A 25887-nucleotide genomic window follows, 5' to 3' on the forward strand; every position below is an offset into this window, starting at 1 on the left:
CCCTCCTCTTCCTTGACTGCTCTCTGTCTCTGCCCTTCTCTCCTCCCTGCTATCTCTTCCCCCTGAATCCAAGGTTTGTCCCACCTGTGAACAGACGGTTTGTCCCATCTCTTGCAGGTGCTGTTAACTAGCTCACCTTGGCCTTCCATGGCATTACAGATGCAGTTTCTTGGGTCCTTCTTCTTCTACCAGGTTCTTCTCCCCAGAATGACCCCAACTCTTCCTTCAAACATCTCTGAAGTGTGGCCACCTCACACATCAATGTCCCTTTGCTACCTGTGAAGTCATGCTCTTCCTTAGGGCACTGTAGCTCCTTTCAGCTTCGCCCTGTCTTTGTGACAGTCAGAAATTTTGCTTGTCATGCTCAGGAGCTTCCCAGGTCTGCTCCATTAGCTAAGGCTTTTGACAGGCCCCAGTCACCAGCTTGCGTGCCTCAGTGTTTCCCTCCCCAAGGTGTCTGCATGTGACATTGTCTCCTCCTGTCCTCTTCCTAGCCTTGATCTGCCAGTCTTCTCCATCCTGTCATGGCTCTGAGCACTCTCCTCTCTGCATAGACACAATTCCGGCCCTTTAAGAAGTGACTCTCATTGTGTCCAAGTGGTCTGAGGCAGCCTCATTTTGCAGGTCCTGGGCAAGGAAGTCCTTGCCTTGCCCAGGAGACCAAACTGGACTGAAAGCATGGTTAACTCCAAATATAGGCAACTTTATTTCAGCAACTAAGTCAATGTTAGCACTTGTATACATGTAGAGGAGCAACGTAGGCAGGACAGAGCAGGCCTTCGGCACTGAGGCGGCCTTTGGATCAGCAGGCGCTGCCTCAGCAGGAAACGGTTGCAGTCCCATGCAACCTGCACTGGATCCTGTCCATTCTCCTGCTCAAACTGGAATTCCCTGTAAGTTCTTCAGGAGCTCCTGGATCTGGGTGAAGAATTCCATCAGCTTCTTGAGTGGAAATGGGCAGTTCTTAATCTCTTCCACTGGTGTAGGTATTGAACTTGGCTTCTGAGTGGGGGTTGGTTTTGGCCATGGCCTCGGAGTAGGCAGTGTTGTTGGCCATGGCTTCTGAGTGGGGGTTGGTTTTGGCCATGGCCTCGGAGTAGGCAGTGTTGTTGGCCATGGCTTATGAGTGGGAAGTGTTGTTGGCCATGGCTTATGAGTGGGAAGTGTTGTTGGCCATGGCTTATGAGTGGGAAGTGTTGTTGGCCATGGCTTATGAGTGGGAAGTGTTGGCGGCCATGGCTTATGAGTGGGAAGTGTTGTTGGCCATGGCTTCTGAGTGGGAAGTGTTGTTGGCCATGGCTTATGAGTGGGAAGTGTTGTTGGCCATGGCTTCTGAGTGGGAAGTGTTGTTGGCCATGGCTTATGGGTGGGAGGTGGTCTCGGCCATGGCTTATAAGTGGGAGGTGGTCTTGGCCATGGCTTCTGAGTGGGCCATGGGGCGTTTGTATGATGAGTCCAGGGTTGCGAGGCAGTTGTGTAATGACTCCATGCCCGAGAAGCTTCTACTTGTGGAAGCAGTTCCATCTGGATGAGAATCCAGTCATAGAAGTGCTGAACAGAAGTGTATATTCCAGGCCGTTTTGCTCTGGCGCAGCCTCTCCCCCAGCTGGTCACTCCAACAACCCAGAAGAAGTCAGCACTGCTGTCTTTGCACATGAGTGGACCCCCGCTGTCACCCTGCAGAAAACCAGAGAGGATTAAGGTAGTGTTGGGTGGTCCCTGTCAGCATTGGTGCTGCTTCCTTCTCTCTCACAGCCCCTGCCAGAGCTGTATTCTCAGCAGAGCAAGGCTCTGCTCAGGTGCTGGAGCCTCCAGAAGTTTGGCTGGGAGTGGGCTGGGGGCCTGTGAAGTCAGGCTCTCTCTCAGCTCTGCAGAGTGATCCTGGATGTGCAGAGAACAGATGTTCCAGTATTGGCATCTGGACCTCTAGACTGCCAGGAGCACTAGCAGGGCTTTCTGGGCAGTGCCAGGCCTCTGAGACAAGAGAGGCCCTGGGCTAGGCCCTGCAGATGGGGAATGGGTGGGAAGCCTCAGCGAAGGTGGGGAGCCAGGGCTGAGAGTGACTGGCCAGGGAAAGCAGGGGCTGGGGCAGTGCTGCCTGCGCTGCTGGGGGCTGAGCGACTTGTCACTGAGTGATGCTCCTACCTGGCAGGTGTCGATGCCACCCTCCGGGTAGCCAGCACATAAATTGTGGCTATGGATGTCCCCCTGGTACCACTCGCTGCTGTTGCAGATCTGGACATTGATAAGGTGGACCTTGGCCTCCTGCAGGACATCACTTGATTTTTGAGCTGTGAGCACAGAAAGGAATGAGGACCCAGCAGCTCGCTGCCACTTTCCCCATCTGGGGGTGATCCCCTTCCCTAGGGCTTGGCTTTGTCTCTACAGAGGTGCTGGAGCTCTCTGTCCCTGCTGTCTGCCTTTAGGGAGTGGGCAGCCTGATTCTGGCTTTGGCCTCTGCTGTCAGGAAGCCCAACCCATCTTCCCAGTGTATCGAGCTTGCCCTCCGTTTTTGGAAACTCACATCTTGCTGTAGTGGCACCCCAGCCAGCGACATAGCAGGTTCCCAGCTGTGCCACGTTCAGCGTGGCGTTGGGCACACAGACCAGCTGGATGTAGGAGCTGCACTGGACGGGCTCATTCAGCTCCAGCAGCGCGATGTCGTTGCTCTGGTCGGCAGAACCGTATTCCTTGTGAACCAGCAGCCGCTTAATCAGGCGCACCTCGGCCCCAGGGCCCGGCTCAGTCAGCTGGGTGGCCCCGATCAGCAGGCGCATGGCGCTGATGTTCCTGAAGGCACATGGAGAGAGGGGTGAGAGGGAGCAGAGCCTGGAGCTGTGGCAGCCCAGCAGTGACCAGCCTTCTGCTTCTCAAGGCAGAGAGGAAAGCAGCACTATGGAGGCGGTGACTGCTCTAGCACGCCTCAGGCTCTGGGAATGCCAGCTGGAAGCTGCTAGGAAGTTGTGGCATGTGCCCAGCCTTCTCCTGAGCAGTTTCTCAGCTGGGCTCTGCATTGCCCAGGCACTGGGCACACTGCAAAGAAATGAGATGGGAGAAGTGTATGGCCCTTGCTGACAGGACACCGTCTGATGTTGTGGGGATATCCCTGTTTCCCGCTCCTCCTTACCTGGAATTGGCAAAGCAGTGGGCTGCTGTGAGGACCCACTGTGTGCTGATGAGGGATCCTCCACACAGATGCCCCGTGCTTGAAACTGAGGGATCTTGTATGCTGACAAGCCAGGGCCAGGCCCCTGCCTCGGCACTTTTGCCACCCACGACGCGCGTCATGCCTCGCTCCTCGTCAGAAGTCAAGGGCCGGAGCCCACAGCTTCCTCTGCAAGTAGAAAGTCATTTCCATCCTGCTCCATGGCTTGCTGCTGCTCCAGCAGAAGCTCCCCACAAGGTGTGTGGGGACAGCACGCCAGGCCTGTCCACAAGGAACTGAGGCTTCCTCACGGGGTTCGGGAAGCTGTGGCCTGGCCACGGAGGACAAGCGGACGCTCTCCAGGGAGCCCCGGAAGCGCTCCAAGCTCCCTCCCAGAGCCTGGGGCCACTTACTCGCAGGAGCTCCACGTGCCCTGCACAGGCCTGCACGTGGCCAGCAGCACGAGGAGGCAGAGCAGCAGCATCGCTGCCGTGGCTCGTGCCAGCCGCAGGAGTGAGGCCTCCGTGCGCCAGCACAGCCGCAGTGCCCGCAGCACCTGCGGCGCCCTCGGCCCTGGGCTGATGTCACAGAGCAGCCGGTTCCGCGTCCTGGGCACTGCAGCCTCTGGCACAGGGAGCAACGTGGAGCCATAGAATGGTTTGGGTTGGAATGGACCTTAGCGATCGTCCAGTTCCAGCCTCACACCAGACACTGCTCAAAGCCCCATCCAACCGGGCCTTGAACATTTCCAGGGATGGGGCAGCCACAGCTTCTCTGGGCAACCTGTGCCCGTGTCTCACCACCCTCACAGTCAAGAATTTCTTCCTAATACCTATTCTAAACCTGCTCTCTTTCAGTTTGAAACCATTCCCTCTGGTTCTATCACTACTTGTTCTTATGGAAAATCCCTGTCCAGCTTTTCTTGTAGGCACCTCTGCTTGCAGGATGAGGGTGTGCAGGCCCTGGGGCACAGTGAAGCACAGATCCATTTGTCAGCAAGGTGGACAATTTTGCTTTCATTCTTTAAAATATGACAATTTGACTGACTTTTCCTATCATGTAGTACCTAAGTAAAAGTCGGCTTGGTCATGTATGTGTGGTATTTTGGCCTATGTATCTAAAATGGAAAATACCTGTGCCCCTGCTCTCCAGGACAACTTCTCAGCCAGTCAGCACTCTCTCTGAAGGACTATGAAGTGCTAAGTGCTGCCTGCAAAGAACAAGGCATAGAGAAAAAACTGATGAAAGCACTGGTATTAAGAAGCACTGAGATATATCTGATAAAATCCAGCTTTGCTTTCCATGCCAGCCTATATATTCTGAAAACCTCATGAAGATCCTTAACCAAACAAACAAAAAAGAAAATATGCAATCAAAATGGTATCTGAATATTAACCTGCTGACTGATATAGATGTATAAAATTAATATGTGTATATACACATATTATTCTAGTTATATAGTGCTTTCTACCCCTTTTTCTGTTTTCAGACAGAGCAAGGAAAAGGCACACACAAAGAAGAAAAAATTAGAAACTTGAAAAAAGTCATAATCTGTATTTGCAAACCAAATTAAATTTTTGGACACCTCAGTGTTTAAACACTTTCTTTTCAATCTTATTAAAAGTGCCCAGTTTTCAGAGAGTACCTGTCCTCCCAGAGTGATGGTTACCTGATGTATCAGTGCCAGTTGAGCATCTGCCATCATTTCTTATTTTGGGAAATGTAGGCCCCATGTGCTTACACTTCTTCAGATTGTCAGTCTCTTTCAAGGAGTTAACAAAAGGTTTACATTTGCATTGGTTTTACTTATCTGAGTTGTTTTCCTATTCTTATGACCACCCTCAGTGAGAGGTTGAATTTCTGGTGTAGTAATATGCATCCACATAAAAATGAGGGCTCAATACATTTTAAAAGGGAAAGTCATTTAATCATTGATGAAGGTACAATATCCTGAGTAAGTCGTAAAACCACCAGAGGTCACACATGGGTTTCTTCCTTCCCCTTTTCCTCTTCCATCTTTTTAAAAAAAATTGTTTGTTTGTTTGCCAGTACAGCTGGATTTTTGATACAACAAGGTAGCTAAATTTCATGTATGGAAAATACTGAAAAATAACTGCATTCAATGTTTGAGCAGACCTAGTGATTCTAAACACATATTTTCCTGTTAAAATTAATGGTGTGCCCAGAATACAAAATTGTGCTGGTTTGCAAGACTTGGCAAATTTATAATGCATCATTTTAGTGACAAACAAGAGAAAATAAAAGGACATGGGCGTTTTTTTTGTTGTTGTTGTTTTGTGGGATTTTTCTGTTTGGTTGGTTTTGGGTTGTGGGTTTTTTTTTGGGATTTGGTGGTGGTTTGGGGTTTTTTTGGGTTTTTTTTGGTTGTTTTTCCCTTAAAGATGGCTACGTCAGTCAACACATTTGGAGAAATCTCATACAATGCTAATTGAGTAATATCAGCTAGAATGACAACTTCTGCTGGCATATGGGTCATCTAGAAAGTTCTCATTTTGGTGAAGATGCTGAACAGATGAATATTTGAATTTGAATAAAATGAATTTGAATATGTCTCATGCTGATTTGAAATTTATTAGAGAAATACAGACTTTGGATAAACTACATTGTTCCTGTCTTCTAATTTCAGCCTGTAGCAGCATCCTCTGTGTGTGAGTACAAACACTGGTATCTAGGACAGATGTTAAGTATTAGTATTTGTTAATTCATACGGTTTTAACTATATATAATATAACTAATTATTAACTATATATAATATAACTAATTGTTATATTAGTATTTGTTAATTCATACGGTTTTGTGGTATTATGTCATGTGGTTAGTTGAGACATGTTTCAACTCAAAATCAATTCCCAAACAACAACAGCAAAAATTATCAAAAAAACTAGTTGGAAGTGGGTGATCAGACTCTTCCATTAATTAGGAAAAAATCAAAGAGATGGTGGAATGTGTGCTGCAGAAGCACCAGTGACTGCACCAAATGAACTCAAATCAAGAAAAAGCTAATTAAGTAAATGTAATGATTTCCTACAATGTATTCTTGAAAGATAAGAGGAGCACAAACTATCTACAGCTTCCAGAAGAGAGGGAACTGAAACAGTGGAAGATGCTGGAATATTTCAGGACTTGGTCAGGGCCCTGGGCCATGACTGACACACAGACAGACGCACAGACACAAAGGGTGTCCCAAGATGAAGATTATCAACTCCACTGTTCAGCTCTGGCTTCTCAGGAGACTTGGGGTGTTCCATAATACTGGGGAGGGATAAATAACTGAGCCACTCATTAACACAAACCAGTTACCTCCAGTCTCCAGGTGTGGTCAAGTTCCCTAGAAACTAAGAATCCACACTTACCAAGAATCCATGCCTGCTAGCCTTCTCATTTTCCAAATGGCAAAAAAAACCAAACAACAATAAGGCCCAGAACAAGCATCAGTCCAAATTTTTCACTTCAAGTCAGAGGACGGATTTGACTTTTGATTTTTAAAGGACAACTATCATGGCTTTTAAGCAATAATCTGCAGAAGAGATGAATAGCACACTTAGAATCTGCATGATTTATTTGGCAAAGCCTATTAGTTCTTTCTGGAGAAAATCAATAATAATTCTCATCTGTTTGTCAGTGGGAATTTAATGTAGGCTAAAAAGTCACTGAGAGTTTTATTCAGACGGAAGTCTGCTCAAAACAGAACAAAAAAGGTGAGTTTGAGAAAAGTGCTTAATAAAATGCTTAAATGAAAACTACTCAAGACTTGACTGTTCATCAGAAGAACATAACTTACTCAGCATCGCTGCACCAGAATATGGCAGCAAGGTTTAAAAAGGAACCCTTTTCTCTTTCTTCACAGTCATAATTTATAACAGCTAAATTACTGGCTATAAATAATCTTTTCTTTCTACTAATGTATTATGTTTCTGGGATTGTCCAGAGCAAATATTTTGTTACTAAGAAAATAAGCTCCTAAACTGATGGTTCTGGAAAAAAAACCACATTCAAAGTAATATCTATTCAAAGAATATCACTGTGCCATCTTAACAGATTAAATTTCATTTTCACTAGTAATAAAAGATACTGAAATTTCTCACTACATTTATTTTTTAAACATAGGAAGCTGCTGCTTGCCATATACTGGAGCACATTTATGCATATACCAAAATTCAAGGTTCTTATTCAATTGAAATATAAAAATTCAAACAAGATGAGTTAGTGGAAGGAGTTTGCTGTTGAAAGCAGAGAGCTAGATAAGCAAAATACATTCCTAAAAATATGTGATCAAATTATAGAAGATACATGATAATGATTTAATATACATAATCGTACACATGGAGGAGTTTTTCCTCACATACTGTGCACCTTACTTTAAAACAAAACAAAACAAACAAAAAAAAACCCTACCAAAAAATAATCTAAAAAACTGGTATTAGCAAGATTTGAATTTTGTTGGGTTTTTTGATATTGCCCTGATAGATAATTAACATGAGATTATTTGGGACATTGATATGTGATAGTGCAGCTATATACAGCTCTTTATGCCTTTTATAATCAGAGAGGTTACACGCTTTGTATCACAAACAGGCATTACCTGATCGCAAACACGACACAAGTCGGGCTCCGGCGCTTCTGTTCTGCTCCCTGACTCACACAAAATCTCACATATCACAACTCCCCTATGTTTTTACACCTGGAGAGGCCAGAGGGAGGAAGTTTGTGAGCACAGGAAGCCACAATAGTGTGGGATTTGGCTCTGGCTCCGGGAGAGATCCACGCGTGATGCTCACAGCCAGCCGGGCTGGAAAGATACAGGCTTCTCACATTAACACACCGTGAGCTGCAGCAAACAGAGTTACCAGATTAGCTGGCTCAAATTGTGTCATACTCTTATTTTTAGCACGCTATTATGCCTCTGGGATATATTTTATTTATCAGAGAGTTGGACCAGATAAACAGATGTTGTAGCTCTTTTTTAAAAAAGGGCTTTATGCGACTTGCTGTGAGGTATCTAAAAGACTGTATGTTTTGGGGAAGGGGCAGAGTGAATGTGTGAAGCAAATATAGTAGTCCTGAGCCACTTCTGGGAAATTACATTTAATTTTTCAGGCAAACAGAGACCTAAAATAGATCAAAAAAAGGTTTTTTTGTAATTTTTAGAAAGAAAAAAAAGAGGTTCTCCCAACATTTCTCTAATTTGAAGCAATATTATGAAACAGAAAAAGCAAGAATTTGCTGGAAAACTTGGCAAAATATGTCAGCAGCGGTTTGGGATTGCCCAAAGGACTGACTGTGACTAATGGATCCAGCAGTGAGCTTCAGGTCTGCCTCATGTGGGTGTTCCCTTCCAGAGGAACTGCGAGTCCCAACAAAGAACACAAGAATTGTAATTTGCAGGGGTTAAGTTGTTCAGTGTCAGCACAAAAAGCTGAGTTCTGCTTCCTCAAGCATTATCTTGGAAAGCTGCCCTGGTTTATTGGCTACAGGACAGGGTCTCTAAGAGAGCTTGGAGAACAGATGAGAGCATCATCTTGATGATGACACTAGGTTCAGTTGGGGACAGCTAACTGGGAGAAGCTAAAATTAAGAAAAAAAGAAAGGAAAAAGACATTTTAAAGACATTTTATCACTTACTTCATCAAGCAGTGTTGACAAGAAGTGGCAAAACTACACAGGGAAGGTACTGGAAAATAAAGCAATTTTGTGACATCTTGGGTATGGACTGTACAGCAGAGAAAGGATAGAAACCAGAAAGGACTGCAGTCACAATGCTAAGGAACAGAGGGAGCACAGAACTGCAAAAGCTTTTGTCAATAGAATTTCATACCCAATTATTGTCACAGGACTGTTAAATTTTATTTCCTGCATTTCTTCTGTCAGAATGCCAGCCCTCACGTGACCTCCATAATTTTTTAATCCTATCAATGAAATTGTCTTTCCTTCAATTTCATTCTTTCCTTCAATTGTCTTTCATTTTAATTTTCTTCCCTTTCCAGACAGCTGCTTTCCCTGAGAAGCTGGAATTGTTTCATAAGAAAACTGACCATGAACAATAAGTTTTCTCTTACAGAGATGAACCAGCACCAGCAAGTCTTTGATTTTGTGACTATCATACTAGATGTAGCCCCCCCACACAGGATGCCACCCAGAGGCTTTTTTCCTTTTTCTTACCTGGGTGACAAATGGTTGTGCCAGGTGGCAGCTTTGAACACAGGCAAAGAGCAGATGAGATGTACGAGTGCAGGATCCTTAGGAGATGCACGGCCTCTTCCGTGGGCTGCAGCTGCTGGGTATGGGCTGTCCCTCGGAGCAGGGATCACAATCAGTTCCTCATCTCACACCTGCATCTGGTTGGGGCTAGCAACACAGTCAAAGTTCATCTGAACCTACCAGGCAGCCTAAGAATTCACAGGTTATTTTGTTACTTAACAAATCCAGGTGTTCCTATCAGCTCAGCAGGGCTCTTTTCTGCATAATAATTCCAAAAGCCTTTGATTTACCTGCCCTCCCTGCCCCTATGATCAGAAGGGTAGGTGGCAGGGAGCAAAGCCTGATTCAGCAGTAGCTATTGCTCATTTTCTTGTCACTCTATAGGTCACTGGCTGGCAAAAATCTCTGTGGAAATGCATCTAAAAATATTTTGAAAACTTGGCCTCCACTGATGAGAAAATTAAGTGGTGACTCATGCTCCCATCAGCTCCAGACTCAATTACTGCAATTTGGGGGACTGATGCTCCACTGAGACTGCAATTTGCTTAGGGGAGCAGCAGAGAGGCCTCATTGGCATTCATTGTTTCCAACACATTTCTCTTGTCCTTTTAATCACTAATAAATTTAATTTCACTTCTCACTGAAGTTCTCACTCTCCACCTTTCTGGCAAAAGGAACAATCCCAAGGCTGCTTTCATGACCTCTGCTGCAGCTTTAGATGCTGGCACAAAGCAGACTTGCCTGGAGCAATGCCTCCAACCTGCATTTCCCTGCATTGCTTTCTCTAGTCCTTCACAGCTTGTCCATGCGATTCCAGAAGATTCCTTACCATCCTGCAGGGTGCTCTCTGTTGAATGAGAATTTCACAGGAACAGGACATATCAACTTGGAGGAATTTAAGTCAAAATGCCTCCTTATAGAAGCCACAGTCTAATGATCACGAGCAATTGTGTGGTTGAAGCAAGAAAATGGCAAAGAGGAGACCACATCTCTCATTCCTCCCCTGACATTGTTCTGACAGGATGCTGTAAGTTTTGGTCTGGGAGACTGGGGCTACACCATGGAAATAGGAAAAAAGATATTTGGTTTGTAAGATGCTGGAAAGGGCAGGCCATCAAATCTAAAGTAAACTACTCTTCATTTAGTCTCATCATGTGCTACATTATCCCCGAGCTTTGTTAGAACGATGGCAGGGCTCTTCAAACAGCTTCCCTGGGGAGACTGCTCTGCAGCTTAACAACCTTGCACTGGAGATGTGCAAGTGTAACCAAGGGCAGAATTTAGTCTCTTGTCTATTTAACGTGTTTGCTAGGGACTGCCTGTGTTCCTGGCACTTTATAATAATAGTAATATAAATGCATTTGGATTATAACCAAATGGAGGAAGTATGATTTAGCCCTTTACTGTGTTGTAATTCCCAAATGCATCAACATCTATTTAAGTGCAAAACAGTCTACATTTTACAAATACAAAGCTGCGATTGTCTGCTTTAAGGGTTCTGTATGAGATTATGATTCAATACAAAACACAATTCAGTGTCTGAAATTTCATTTTTAATGGCAGAATAACATCAAAAAAAAGTAGCTCTTTCTCCATATGCAGTCTTGCAAAAAAAGAAATGTATCCCAGGGACTTGGCCCTTTCTAGTCATTTCTACATATATAACTGCTCATCTCTTATGCACGTATGCACTCGCACATAAATCAATGTGCTTGCAGACAGACCATATTTCATCTTGCCTTCTAACCTCCCGCTGTCAAGATAGTTCCACAAAAAATGTAACAAATAAAACTAACAGCTCCTTTTTCCTTGACTGCCAGAGTAATGTAGGGGACTACTCTGTACAACCAAGCTCCTTCTGCTCTGTGAACAAGCACAACTGCGCAGCTTCTGCTGAGACTGCCTTTCTACCACATAACCTGCTCACACTAACTAAAGGATCAATGAGAAAAAACACAACCACAGTCTTTGATTTTAACTACATTTAAAATTGTTTATCTTGATAAGTTACTGGAATCATCAAAAGCTTTTCAATTAAATGCACAAAAAGGGAAATAAAATGTTTCAGTAATTCAACACAAAGTGCTAACATTGCCCCTGACCTCTGAAGTGCTGTTTTATTGTTTGGGTGGGTTTTTTTCCTCTGCTATCACTGGATTATAAAGATGCAGAAATAGAATGTGTTGATGATGAAGAAAATCTTTATGTTGTAACATGGCCAAAGTTCTCATTTGCCATCAGTTTTGCCTGATTATGTTTAATATCAGTTATATTTAAGGCCAAGAAGTTGAAAAGATTCAGAGTTGTTCTAATCCTTTACTGAAAAACTATTTAGGTTCAATGAATTAATTTTCAATTGATGACAATTAGCAGCATTCTGAGGACTTTCTTTCCCAAAGTTCATTAAGTATTTCCAGACAGTTAATGGCCTTTTGTTAAAAAAAAAGAAAAAGCAAAAATTTAAAAGCTCACCCACAAAAGAATAAAACATGTAACAGAGGTACAAATGTGACCTAAAGGATAAATAATTTTATCTTGTTTTCTTTTTAACAAAATTGAATTCAAAACAATTCTGTTTATTAAAGACATATAACAAGTCATAAAACAAACATCTTAACAGTCTTAACAGAATTGATGTGCACAATTCAGTTTTATTAAGTATGAATTTAAAATATGTATTTCAGTTTAGCTTGATATTCCCTTTAGACCAACACCTCCAACACTCATACACAATATTTAAGCTGCCCAAAAGCAATCAACAAGGACTTTGTAAAGACTAACAAAACTACATTGTAAAACAGTCTGAAATAGTCTTCAGTGTTGAAAAAAAATAAACCCAAAAAACAAAAGATGTGTTCAATGGAATCTAAGCAAGTTGTTGGAAGTACCGAAAGGCAGAGATTCAGTACACAGAGGTAGCTCAGTAAGGGTACTTGCAGCGTTCTGATTATTTAGCGTTGACACAACCGCAGTCAGCTACTGTCTGCTTGAACTCCTGCTATGTATTTTAAAATACAAGGGAACACTGCCTCTGGGCCTGTTGTCTCAACATTCAAAACCAACAGAAAGAGTCATTGATTTCAGTGGGTTGGGATTAAGTCTTTATATTCTCTGGAAATTCAGGTTTACAGAAGCAGAACATAAAGAAACTGTCCTGAGTCTGGATGCTGTCCCCTGCTACAAGTGGGGTTTTTAAACCCAGAGGAACTTTTTCCCATATGGAACCAGTTACCACTTAGAATGCTTAAGGAAGTGGAACCTTGAATTTGGCCCAGGAACTCTCCAGTTCCTAGCAGGCCTGTTGGTGGATCTGCCTGTGCTATCTAGGGGTGCGCTGATCAAACTGTGAGCTCACTGCCCACTGCCCAGTGGGAAGAGAGCAGAGCCCTGGGGACATGGGCAGCGCACAGTGTCCCTCAGCCCTCTGGCCTACTCAGCAGGGAGAGCTTGATCCCCCTTCCAGGGAGGGAAAGAATTCATCATGTGCCACCTCCCATGACTTTGTCACATGGTCCTTTTATTGGTGTGCCAGTTCTGAACGGGGTGATGCTGTCAGCTCCCCGCAGTTTCTCATACAAGTGGCAACAGGGAGTGGCCATCAGATAAAGCACTGAGGATTGGTACCAGATTACTTTTTTCCTGTTGCTCACAGGACTGGAAGTAACAGACTAGGTAAACCAAGCACATTATTTTGTTTTTTTAGTAAGGCAAAAGGATATGAATTTCACATGCCTATTGTCACATAGAAGATCTTCAGTTTGTGTAAAGGCTTACAGCCTTATCAGAGCTCTGATAACCTATGTTTGCTACAGACTTGCTTTGAGGTGTTTGCACTCAGCCACACCTTTAGCTGCAATGTTAACCACTACACACACGGAAGCTCTGCATTTATATCGATCTCACATTGACCTATTCCTTTCCTTACTTCATATTTTAATGCACAATTGCCAGCACAATTTTTGCAGATGGGCACACCCCCCAGTCTGGACTAGAGCATGTTTCTGAATCTTCATCTCCCAGACAAGATGTAGTGCTGGCTGTATGTTTAAATATGTGCCTGCATTCATCTCTCTTCAATGCCTAGAAACAGTCTTTTGTATTCTTTTTTTACCTAAGTTTATTAGAAAGAGTAATATTGTTTTTTAAAAAGTTGTGATTGATTGTCAAATGAGCTAAGATAGTGTTTCGGTTACTATAAGGATCCTTTTAATTAGCAAAAAAAAAATAAATTGTCAACTTTCTTGTCCTCATAAACTACTATTCATTACCAATGCAGCAATAGAGAAAACATAGCTTGTCTTACTACAATAAAGGCTCTGTTTCAGCATCCTAAATTCTCTGTGCAGGTCTCTGTGCATTGCACAGGGGGAAGGAAAAGAAAAAAAGAAAACCAAAAATTCATGTTCTTCAGGGGTAAATGATAAAAAGATCTCCTAGCTGTAAACACAAATACTTCACTCATAACCCAAGCACCAGACCATTTCTTTTGAAGAAGCTTATGAGGCATTTAAGATATACAATGGCACAATATCATACAATGGAATTGAAAGAATTTTTTTGAGATACCATTAACTTTGAAGGAATGTCTAGACAACTGTGTCAACAAATGCAAATAATTCATGCTTTTCAGCTTCTATCCATTGGATGGCCCCATGCTGAGTATACACAAACTCAGAAGAAAAAGGCATGTCACAGTCATATGACTAGGGAGTGTAACAGAGTCACACAGAAATTCAAGTCAATCTCAGAAAAAAACCTTCAGAAAGCTCTTCCCCAAGAGAAGAGCTAGTAAGCCAGCAGTGGGATAGGCTCCTGGTCATTTTGGCTAGTTTAAAACAGAGACTTGCTGCTGGTGCACCCTGGCTTCAAAGCAGGGGCAATGGAAGAACCAGCTGTCAGTCATGATCATCGACTCGGTTAGAAAAATAAACTAAAGGACTCCAAAATACTGTACAACCTCTTGCAGCAACCAACAAAGTGGCTTCTGAAAACAATGCTTTTGCCAAAAATGCATCTGTAAGGCACTTAACAGGTATCTTTTAATATATATATATATAGATATATATAAAAAATAAAATATGCACTAAAGCAACATTCACAAAACCCAGCTGTGTCAATTGTCCGTGTGTACAGTATAGTACATATATACATTCACTGTGACACAGGCCATCTCCACAGTTATACCTTCACGGGTGCTTTGGGCTGCCTGGTTAATTTCAGGGCCTGCGAACAGGAAACAAAACAGTCACTTTTTTATGCCCTTAAAAGACAAGCAACAGCACAATGTAAGAGTCTCATTTATAAAGGGCAACAAAACACTGCGTGTACTTCTGAGCGGCTGAGAGCAGAGTCAGCGTGCAGCTGACAGGCTGGTGGGTTCTGAGATGATCTTTGTGTCTCTTACAGCCCATCACAACCTCCACTTACACACAGAGCCTTAACAGAGGAACCACAAGGACTATGACTACAGTGCCAGTGAAGGAAGCAGAGATGGGTCTCAGATGCCTTTTACAAAGTGACCATTTGGACCCCACTCAAACCACTCGTGGCACAGATAGAAGAGCTTCAGACCCGCTTAAGAAAAGACAGTGAAGAAAATTTGTGCCAACACCTTTGTGTCCCTGGCTTCCTTCCACATGGTTCAAAGCCTGCTCAGAGGATAATCACTGCTGCAGTGATGGATGTCATGCACCTTTGATGTTTATACCTTCCTTTCTGAGAAAAGATATGAAATAGCCAAAGTCAATCAGTCCAGAGGTGATCTTATGGCAGGGGACATCTGACATCTTTGTAGCTCCATTGTTGCTGAGGAAGAAAGAAACCCCTTTCTTTTTTGATGGCAGGGTCCAGCTCTGTGTTCCTCACAGGGCTGGCCAATTATGGTAGCTGAGCTATTTATTTAGTGTGTGACAGAAGTTCAGCTCAGTGCTCATGCTTCCAGTTTGGCAGGAAGCAGCCTCTCTAAGTAAGGAAAGAAATGTGATAGGTTCAGAAGGCATTAGGTTTTCAGCTGCTCCTGTACAGCAGAGTGGGCACTGGGAAGGATGCTGGCTCTTGGTATGCTCAGCAGCAAAAAAAGCACCCTGCCTTCTTGGCCCAGGTGAGAGGAATTTAGACAAATTAGCAAATTCCTGAAATTTGGAACCTCCATTTTTCTGAAGGAAGTCTTTTGGGTGAAAAGTCCTGACAGACTCGCATTTGTCTGAATTCTTGTTTCCAGCAGGTTGGCTAAACAAGCAATTTTCAGTCTGAGAGATGCCTGATGGGGCTTCTTATTGTAGATATTAACCTTTAATATTGTACACTTAAAGCTTGTAAGCACTGCTTGGAAATCACTCCAGCACAAATGTAAACCCTTAAAAAAAACCCAAAACCTTTAAAAATAAATGGGATATATTCCCCTCAGAAACACCAGCATTTAACTATTGTTAAATCCAACCCATTGAGATTAGTCTTTTGGATATTATTCAGCAAGAGACTTTGGAGAGAGAGACATCATTCCACACTTTGTTTGGGGAAACAATTTTTTAACTTTGTAGTTTGGCAGATTCTGCTGCCATATTTACAAAGTAGAAATACCTTAGTGTAGATGAACCTCTAAATATTTAAATTCAATTTCATAGAACCCGATCACATGCACTATCATAATTAAGTAAGAATGTCACTGCAGTTGAGTACTGTGACTGGATAACTGCCTCCCCCTGCAAGAGAGATGCCAAAATGAAGCCAAGGTGTTTGTAGAAAATAAACATCAAGGGTGATGATGACATGTTTATTTTCAAAGCAGGAGACCATTATCCAGTCACAACATTCACTTCTATTATACTTATTGCAACTGTACCAGACCCAACCTCATTGATTTTTTTCAAAGAGTAATTAAAATAACATTTGTGAATAATACAGAAGACCAACTGAAGAAACTGCAGCAACAGAACAACAATCCCCCAAAGTGGTTCTACAGTGGCATTACAGTCTGCTTAGCACAGGAGGTTTATTTGATGCTTAATGAATAAGAAACTAGTGCTGGTGAACTGTAAATCTCTCCAGTACTGGTTGACTTTTCTGATGTCTGTTTAAAGGCTGTTTTAATTTGCAGCAGCTGACAGCAGCCCCTAAAGGCCATTACTGCCCTGAGAATCAGGGAGGTCTGGATGAGCTCCAGCCCCACTCCTGAGACGCTGAAGAGAAGTCAGCATTGCAGGGATTATTCTGTCACCAGCAGCATAAACTTTAGGCTGTCTTTCTACAGGAATAGCATGGAATTTTCTTTATACCACCTGTAAAGTCTCCTGATAATTTCTGATTAAAAGAAAAACCATGATTTTCAGACTGATGGATAATTGCCACTGGCTTCTCAGATTTTCATTTTCAGATACTCAGACCAGTATATATTAACCTGGTCTGATTTCTGAACACAGTTTCTGGAAACTGAGTGTTTTCCTGCTTTTTACAGTTCAGATAACACATGAAAATCACTGATTTGGGGGAATTTTAGCATTCAAGATAGTGAGGTTACTTTAGTGGTGTGAAGCTGTAAAATGACAGCCACTGGGGTTTTGCTGAAAATTGGAAATCTGAGCGTTAGCAATAAAATTTCTCCACTGCTAAGTGGAGAATGCAGGGTGCTGATGGAGCTGGGCTGCCAAAGGTTGCTTCAGTTGCTGCAGCTTCTTGATCTTTATTATCTCAGAACATTAAAAGACAGCATTCAATTAGATTTCATGGACTAGCTTTTTGCAGGGTGGTTATTCTGAGAACCTGACTGAAACCGCTGCAATAATTTCACATAGATCACACAATGGCTGTCAGATGTCCATACCTTCAATTTGTACTGAAATAAGCATATTTGAATCAGTGATGTTGATTCCAAACCCTCTAGGTTACAGTCTATAATCCTACAAGTTATCATGCCTTAATTTTGGCATGACATGGGATAACCCAAACTGCTGTAGACTTTTTTTTTTAATAGACACTATTGTAAATGGTGACACAAGTGGGGGGGGAAGGGGAAAAAAGTTTTCATCCTGCTTCAATCCAGTTCAGAAAGTGTCCTTATTTTACCTCATTTCCCCAGCTCCCATGCCAGCCAACATATCTTTGTCACTTCTCCATAAAGGAGATCCAAAGCTGTGATTATTAGTCAGCTAATGGATGGAGCCATTCTTATGGGGCATATTCTGAATTCATAATTTGAATGAATTTTAATTTGAATTAACTGTAGAGGTCTAACTTCATGCTTTGAACTTTTTCAGAGTCTTTTCAATCCCCTTGTCAAGCAGGATGAAGTTCTGCACTTTTATTTTGATACTGCTGTGATTATCACTGTTATAGAGGAAGCAAGGAAATAGAAAAATCCCAACCCATAGATGGAACCCCAGGAGTTTAGGACTTGTGTTTAGGTATTTTTCCCCTCACAGAACACTTGCCATTATAAATCAAATCCAGCAATCCTTACCTTTTGCCTGGAAACCATCCAGGATTTTATCGTTGGTACCAACAGACTGCCGAGAAGGATCTGAGCAGGATGATAGATGAGCAAAGGGACAGAAATTAAGGACAGGTGTTCATAACCTGCAAATACTATCTTCAGCATGGGAATCCCTGCAGGGAGAAAAACAGGAGACAGACTCTCACCTCAGACTTTGAGCTCCAGATAAAAGCAAAGCATTTTATGTTGCACTGACATTTAACAATTAAAAAGGAAAAAAAAAATCCCAAAAATCCCAAAATGAACTGAAATGTTTTATATATTAAAAATCAAACCCAAATGAGCAAGAACATGAATACAAAAAATACATGGCAGAGAAAGTTCTGTGGCAGAAAGGGTGGAGTAGGGAATGCCATGAAAGATCTTTTCTAATTATGCAAATATTGCAGTAAATAAAAACTGCTGCTGAAGACTTGATGTATAATATATTCTGCTACAGCATGGCTGTTCAATTGCTGACCACAGTTCTGCACTGCTTCTTTACTACTTCCTCTCACTGGGCTGTTCTGTGTTCGCATGATTGTCCTCCTGCCCAACTCCTGCTTATAATCTTTGCAAACTTTCTTTGGTCTGTTCTCCACTGGAGGAGGGTCATGTTTTGCTTGTGCATTCCTTCCAGTTGGTGAGCATCCAAATGAGAGCCTTCCCTGCTTTGGCTGACCCATGAAACAGAAAAGGTTTAGTCAGCTGGGTGAGCAATATAAAGTGATCCTGCCCACAAACAGTTAGGCAGCAGCTGGAGTACAGAAGTTCCTAGATGCTGGAAGAAGTGAGTGCTAAGACCTAGAGATGGGCCATTTTTTTTCCAAGAGCTGCAATTTGCACTCAACAGTGCTAATTCTATCGGACATCTCCATGCACGATCTTCCTGCTTGATGATGTGATATGTAAAAATAAGTTTTATTCGCTTCTGCAGTAATGAAACCAATTATACCTACTTTGAGCATATTACTGCTCAAAATTATCTGTTTATCTTGGAACTTTGCTACCATGCTCCACAAAGTGCAGGTGTGGACAAAACCTGCAACCAGTTCTGTCTTGCCTGACCAGATATTTGCACAGCTGCCAACAAGAGCAGCTGTGATTCCTCAGAAGCCTCCTGAGAATGCACCTTATTTTCTCTCTCATCTTAAATGTCACTCGAGGAGTCCTCTGCCAGCACCAACCTTGAAGTGAAGCAGACTACACACGGTTTTCACAGAGCTCATCTGAGTGTCTCATAGAATCACGGAGGGTTTGGATTGGAAGGGACCTCAAAGACCATCTTGTTCCAGCCCCCTGCCACAGGGACACTTTCCACCAGACCAGGTTGCTCCAATCTCCATCCAGCTTGGCTCTGCCTTGTCTCCTTTCTCAGCAAGGACAAAACATTGAGCTTTGTGCCACACACAAAGGAGGAGATGTGTCAGATCAGCCAAAGCTGTCATCTTTATGGAAACTTTTCTTTAGATCTTGGATAAACTCCCATTCTCAACACCATTTCAGGTTTCCTTTAATATTTGCTTTGTGAGCAAATAGCTTATTTGTTGAGTATTACTACTTCACCAGTGCCCCACTATTGTTGACATGTGTCTGGGCTTGCTGAAATCTTCATGATGTTTCACAGCACCATTTCTTGTAATTATTATTAGCTTCATCACATTACACCACTAAAAATCTCATGCCTATGCTAGTAGCCTTTACCTATGTGTATGTTTGCAGGGATGGATTAAATCAAATAAATAAAGGCTTGCATGCTTTATTTCAGTATTATAATTGCCTTCAAAACAACATCATGGACCTATCACACAACTGCTTATTATTAACACTAATTTCTGGAGCTTGGGAATAACTAGTATGTAGATAGAAATTAAATGGGCATTAGCATTATATTAAGGCATGTAATTTACCTCAAATGCCCATCATACTGTTTTTGTAAACAGATAAAGGTTTTATTGCCCGTTTCCACATCTCAAATTGACCCTCTTGGGTCCTTTTCTATTTTCTAATCACAGAAAAATACGCTAGAGTCCCAAGCTATGAACATGCTGTATTTCTGTTTGTAAGACAGTACCTGGTGTTTTGGTAGTGCAATTTCATCCACAGATCCAAAAACATTTTAGAAAGCTGAAGAGGGCTCCTACAGAGAATCAGAAACACTACAGTGACTAGCCTAAGATCACACAGAAACTAATGGCGGAGACGTGAACAGAATGCATCCAAAGTGACTGAGACATGCTTTAGATAACTGTACATTTTCTGAAAGAAATATAAGAAATTGCAGCTTAAAAGGTAAATTCTCTAGAGGAAAACTGCTTCTGTAAACTAGGAAAAGAAAATTAAAGTTGTCAAATATAAATACAAAATACTATAATTAGCATGACAATATAATTAGATCACTGGGTAGAAAGAGATTCTTAATTCACAGCTTGTTTAAATACATGTCACAACAACAGGTTCTTGGAAGCTACTAATGTGCAATTAAAGTTCCCATTATTTACCAGGAAATGCTAACTGGTGAAAAGAAGACATAATAATCATTTTTGCAGGTGAGGACTAGTCTAATGGAAAGAAAAGAAACACAGCCTTTTCATGCACTTTCTGATCTTTATAATTCCAACTTTGCCAGTATGCAACTCTCTCAGAAAATATTTCGTGACAGAGATCCCCATAGTGTAGACACAAATGCTTGTGTCAGTAACATTACCACAAAGCTAAACTAAACAGCATGAGTGTTATTTATTTTTTAAAATGCCATCTAAACTTTTTAGTGGCAATATGTAGTAGCTGCAAGCATCAGTATGACTGCCAATGTTTTCCAAACATATAAAACTCATGCAAATATCTAATTAGGGAAAACATGCTCTAATAGTTACTTGTACCTCTTTTAAAATGAAACACAAAACACCTACATTTTTCTCATATATATATATATAAAAATATATATATATCATATATATATATATATAAACACTTGGGAGAAAAACAAACACTGAAGGCTCATGCCACAAACACCCACTCATGCTGCTGTGGTTTATGGAGTTACAAGCTTCCAGCAATCTAATTCAACTCTCTGCCAAAGACCCTCACTCACTAAATATCATGAGACCTGAATAACAAAGTTGTCTTCTGTGCTTTGGTGCTAAGTTGGTCAGCTTTGCTCAAAGTGGGGGTTTAACAAGCTTCCCATCTTCCTCCAAAGATAGGAGTGGGATGAGACAGCAGCACCTCACCTGACTAGAACTAGAGAGAGCTGCAGCAGAAGGGAGAAAAAGCAAAGATTGTTCTACAAGTATCCCTTTCAAACAAGATCATTGGTATTCCCAGCTTTTTACCCCTTTGTTTGGGTATGTTTCTCCTACCAGTGTTCCCCCATGTTCCCATCTTCCTCCTTGCTCTTTGGCCCTGGTGTTCAGAAGCTCTTTTTTCATTTGTGTTTTCTCCCTTCCTCCTTTTCCCTCCTCCACTCCCATGCTTTCAGCCTCCAAGGGTTTGCTTCCAAGACCTTTGATTCTACTCTTTGCAGCCATGTAAGTTTTGGGTACTTCCACTAAAATCACTCAGCTCGGCTAAGGGCAGGGGCACCAACATCACAGTCCCACTGCAGCTGAGAGAAGAAGGCAGGCCTGTGACAGGGAGCACGTTTCAGTTTTCTCCCTTTTTGGTGTCCTCACTCAGCTCTTTTTTTTCCACATTAAGCCCTTTGCAAACCTGAGGAAAGCAAAGGAAAAACTGTTTGTCCTTGACCTTCAACAGCAGCAAGGAAGAGTGAGAGCACTGCTCTTGCAGCATAGAAAGCCCTTTTTGCTCTCCATCGCTCCAGGGTGTTCCAGTTTGGCTCCAAGGCTGTAGGCTATCAGCCCTGGACAAAGGCCACTGCTTCTCTAATAAACTGCTCAACTGAAAGCTACTTAATCCTTCCCCCAGTTTGCACCCAGTATAGCCTCCCACATCCTCCCCTTTCCCCTTTGCTACTTTCACATTTCCTAAAAGGTCCATGAAAATATTATGCTGCACTTCACTACATTTAGTTAACTGTAAAATAATAATAATAAAAAACCCTAAAAGATTTGAAGGCATTTTAAAGATAATTTAAATATAGGACTCTTTTCATCTAGCTATCACTGTAGTAATATAAATGAAGCAAATTAATTTTAATGCTCCAAGGTTCTGATTCTGTGTCACTGTCACTGACAGGATCCAACTAGACTTTATGAGATGGCATTTGACTTTATGGAAGTGAGCACTATGCACGCATTTACAATTTTACAGGGACTTTAAGCTGTCATGCTGAAAAATGTTTATAAAACATTAATCAAAAAATGCCTCTTTAATACAATGCATTGTCTGAAAGATGTTAGAAGGCACATATTGTAAATGGATTCTTTTTCTGACTAAAGTAATTTCTACCAAAAGCCTTTCCCCACTGCTATACAAGTACACAGTGTGGAGAGATAAAGAGCACTTTCTCAGCACATTACTACCTGATCCAAACACTTGGGAAATCACTAATGTACGGCATGCCATATTTCCATGTCACACATGACACATTTGTCTAAAATTACCCAACAGAGTTTGACATTGCAGCATATTCCTTAGCAGAGCTTTCAACTGACATCTGCCAAGTAAGAACTTCAAGTAGGAGCTTTCTTCCTCTAACAAGCAAGTAAGAGTTTTTTTTTATCCTATACCCATGATGGAAATGATAAAACAATAAGTACTGGAAATCAGGGTTTGTTTTTTTTTTTCTATTTTAATATGTTTATTTTATGTTCGCTGGATGTGTAAGCTCCCCTTAAAGCACTGTTTCATCATTTGCTGTTTTCTATCACATTGCAATGGTTTCAGAGAACTTAATAGAACATTTTTATTACCACCAAAACACAGGCCATTATCTCTCACACCCAAAGCAGAGTTATTGCTAGTGCTCTACTGCCATACTTCACTGTATAGGTTTTTTCCCTTCCATGTCTTCATAGCAAACAATTTATCCTAAACCTTTATTGCCTACATTACTGAAACACATTCCACATCACAAAAAGCTGCAGCATTTCTCCTCAGGAAAAGAGATTTGGGGCAAAACAGAGAGGTCATCCTAGGGCTATGGAACCATCAGGCATTCAGGAATCAGAATGCCAAAGAACCCTCACAAAGAAGCAGTGGAAATACTTGGAATAAAAGCTTTAACCTCTGAATTTTTACCCCTCCCTTGTGCTTGTCAATGCATTTCGGAACTCTCAATTGCTACAATCTTCAAGTGCAATACACAAAATGAATCAAGTGCATGATGGTAGCTTCTCTGATGCTCTCCACACTACTCTCTTGCTGAAGGTTCCTCTCAGGGATTGATGTGAAAGGGACGTTATTGGTCAAACAGCTATTTCTTTTTTCATCTGAGAAAAGGCCTGTAAAGAGGGACATATATTGCACTGAACCTCTCCCAGGCTGCCAGAGCAGGGAGGGTCTGAATTTATGCTGCAAAGACAGCGCCAAATGAGCACCTGAAACTTGGCTGCCAAGTTTCAGAACAGTTCTGCATGGACCCCAGTGGCTGCATGGTGGGAAGGGGCTGGTAAGATTCAGCCAGTGCCTAATTTAGAGGATTAGAAAAGAGTTGTTCATACAGAGAGCTGCCAGAACAGTAAGATACTGCTTATCTCACTTGAAAACTTTCTTAAGGGTTTCCCCGTTTTTTTCCCAGGCAAATCATTGCTGTAATTAGTTTTGAGGAGACAGGTCACACACTATGCCTATTCTCAGTGAAGCCAAACCAGGGATAGATGTTTCTTGCCCTTGTTCAGACTGTGCTGTGACATACTGAGATCACAATAGAAAAAGATGCTTTTGACAAATTAAATGGATTCTTTTTCCTACATCCATGCCCTCTCCAAATTCTGAATTCAAGTTAAATGCTTTTCCCTAAGGACCAGTTTCTTTCAGGTATGGGAATAGCTAAGTGATACCTGACAACCTCTAACAATGCAAATACTTGTTGGCTACTGAGTATTCCCATTCCAGCCAAAGAAAGCACCTTCCAATGTAATATGAGATCACATTACATTGCAGGAAGAACTGTGCCCTTTTGCCCACACACATGCTGTATGAAGAAGACTTATGCCTAAAATGTTCTCAGGGACAAAAAAGACAATTTTTTTAGTATCTTTTCATATTTCAGGTCAGTCACAAGTGTAATGGAAAGCAAAAACCAGGCTCATGGAGTGGTATGAACACACATCTGAGGGGGAGATTACACAAGGGACTGTGGGATATTAAGAGAGACTGAAAGAACTGCAGAAGAAAACTGCAAAATGGAGGCTGTCCTCACTCAGTTTGGAGGTGTGGACCCTAATCTTCAAAAACATTTCCCTCTCTTTGGGAAAGAACAATCCCCTTGCATTACATTAAATGATTTATAGGGCTAGAATTACTGGGAAGGCTCTGCCCTTAATCAGTGATGTGGCCATATACTGACATACAGTTCTGTGGGATGCAAGAATTTATGCTATAAGAGTTACATATATATATAGATATATATTTATGCTATGTTATAAGACTGGTTTAATATTTAAGTAAAGGAGGAAGAGGAGGAGAAATTAATGAGAAAGAGAATTTTCCTTTTGCTGTAACTCTAACAAGAATTTAAGGAAAGAAGAAAACTTAATATGCTTCGAAAGCTTTTGCTCATTCTTTTTCTTTAGATAACTGGCCCACTATACTTATACAGAAATCAGTAACTCAAGTGCAATGTAAGTGCAGTTACCAGGGAAAAGCACATCTTGACACTATCAAAGTTTTAAGGAAATAAAACTGCAAAAGCTGGGAGGAAGAGAAAGAAAGTACAGTTTGTCTGTTTCTGGGGCTTCAACGGGTGCATTCAGATTGGAAGTGATGTTTAATGAACAGCATAGGCAATCTTACCAGCTGCTAACAATGAAACATTTAACACCAACAACTGAAGACTGGTGCCTGAAACTCCAGAACACCTCCACCTGGCTGACAATATGGTGGTAGGAATTACTTAACAGGGGATTCAGGAATGATTTGAACACCGTACGTCATTTTTCATATCCTTAATTTGGCACTACAATGTGGATGCAGCAATGCTGTAAGCCCACACTCACACTTCAGTGCTTTTTTTTATTGCTTGGATACCAGCTCACTCTTCATACATACACCCCCTACTCAAAGCACAGGCAGCAAATTAATAATGAATTACAAATTTGCTATCAATAACTAAGCTACAAAGCTAAAATTAATAGAATTTTAAGTCCTTTTTAGAGGTTTAGTACAGGAAACCTACTAACAAAAGGAATTCTGGACAAAGAAATGGACAAGTAACCTAAACCCACAAAGCTGAGATTTGACTAATTTGATTCTTTTCTTGAACACTACTTCCCTTCCACACACAGCTGAGGCTGATTTCACAGTATTAAAGTTTTGATTATATAGATTTATCTATACATATTATTAAAAAACATTTAAAACATGTTTTATAGTTTTTCTTATTATGTTTGTAAAGACAGGAAGGAAAGGTTTATGCTCCAACCTGTTTCATACTATCTTTTAATCAGATTTTTTAAAGCTTTTTCTCCACCTGTAACCTTGATGCAAAGGAAAACATAAATTCATTATAAATAGTAAACCAGGAAGACCCTTCTTTTAATAAAGGAAAAACCTATAATTTTCCCTTTATTCATCTAATTTCTGTAGCCAAAAAAAAATCATATATGAATATAAGAATATAAGTAAAATCTTACTGCTCCATTTGGGAAGGCATTTTGAGAAAACAGCTCCCTACACCTAGAAATCCAATGGGATGCTGTCTCCTATTCTAAAACTCTGTGGACAGGGTTCTGTGCTTGCAGCGGTCATGGCAGCTTTAGAGCTGGATCCCTGCTCCAGACTCCCAAACTCTCCTGCAACCGGAGATTTCCAGATTTCACTGCTGCTGTTGATTTCTCACATCTTTGCACCCACTGCTTTAGAAGTGTCTGGAGTCAGCAGCTCAGACTGGCTGCCAGAAGGTGCACTGAGAGAGCAAATGTAGATACAACTC

General features: G+C 41.7%; 2 protein-coding genes across 2 annotated transcripts in view; both read right to left on the minus strand.

The window, feature by feature from the left end:
• Positions 1 to 682: 682 nt before the first annotated feature.
• On the minus strand, positions 683 to 3719 carry LOC128786886 (acrosin-like). The gene is made up of 5 exons (XM_053940591.1): positions 3559 to 3719; positions 3128 to 3334; positions 2525 to 2790; positions 2146 to 2291; positions 683 to 1677 (listed from the first exon to the last, which is right to left on the minus strand). The coding sequence occupies exons 1-5, from the start codon at positions 3627 to 3629 to the stop codon at positions 877 to 879; spliced, it is 1491 nt and encodes a 496-aa protein (XP_053796566.1). The 5' UTR covers positions 3630 to 3719; the 3' UTR covers positions 683 to 876.
• A 7612-nt stretch (positions 3720 to 11331) lies between these two features.
• SLC10A7 (solute carrier family 10 member 7) overlaps positions 11332 to 25887 on the minus strand; it is a 140089-nt gene continuing 125533 nt past the window's right edge. Inside the window, exons 11-12 of the mRNA XM_053941353.1 lie at positions 17820 to 17965; positions 11332 to 14587 (exon numbers count right to left, since the gene is read on the minus strand). Coding sequence (XP_053797328.1) covers positions 14543 to 14587; positions 17820 to 17965 — 191 coding nt within the window. The 3' untranslated portion in view covers positions 11332 to 14542. The remainder of the gene's footprint in view (positions 14588 to 17819; positions 17966 to 25887) is intronic.

This window comes from Vidua chalybeata, chromosome 4, assembly GCF_026979565.1.
Source record: "Vidua chalybeata isolate OUT-0048 chromosome 4, bVidCha1 merged haplotype, whole genome shotgun sequence".
NCBI lineage: Eukaryota > Metazoa > Chordata > Aves > Passeriformes > Viduidae > Vidua > Vidua chalybeata.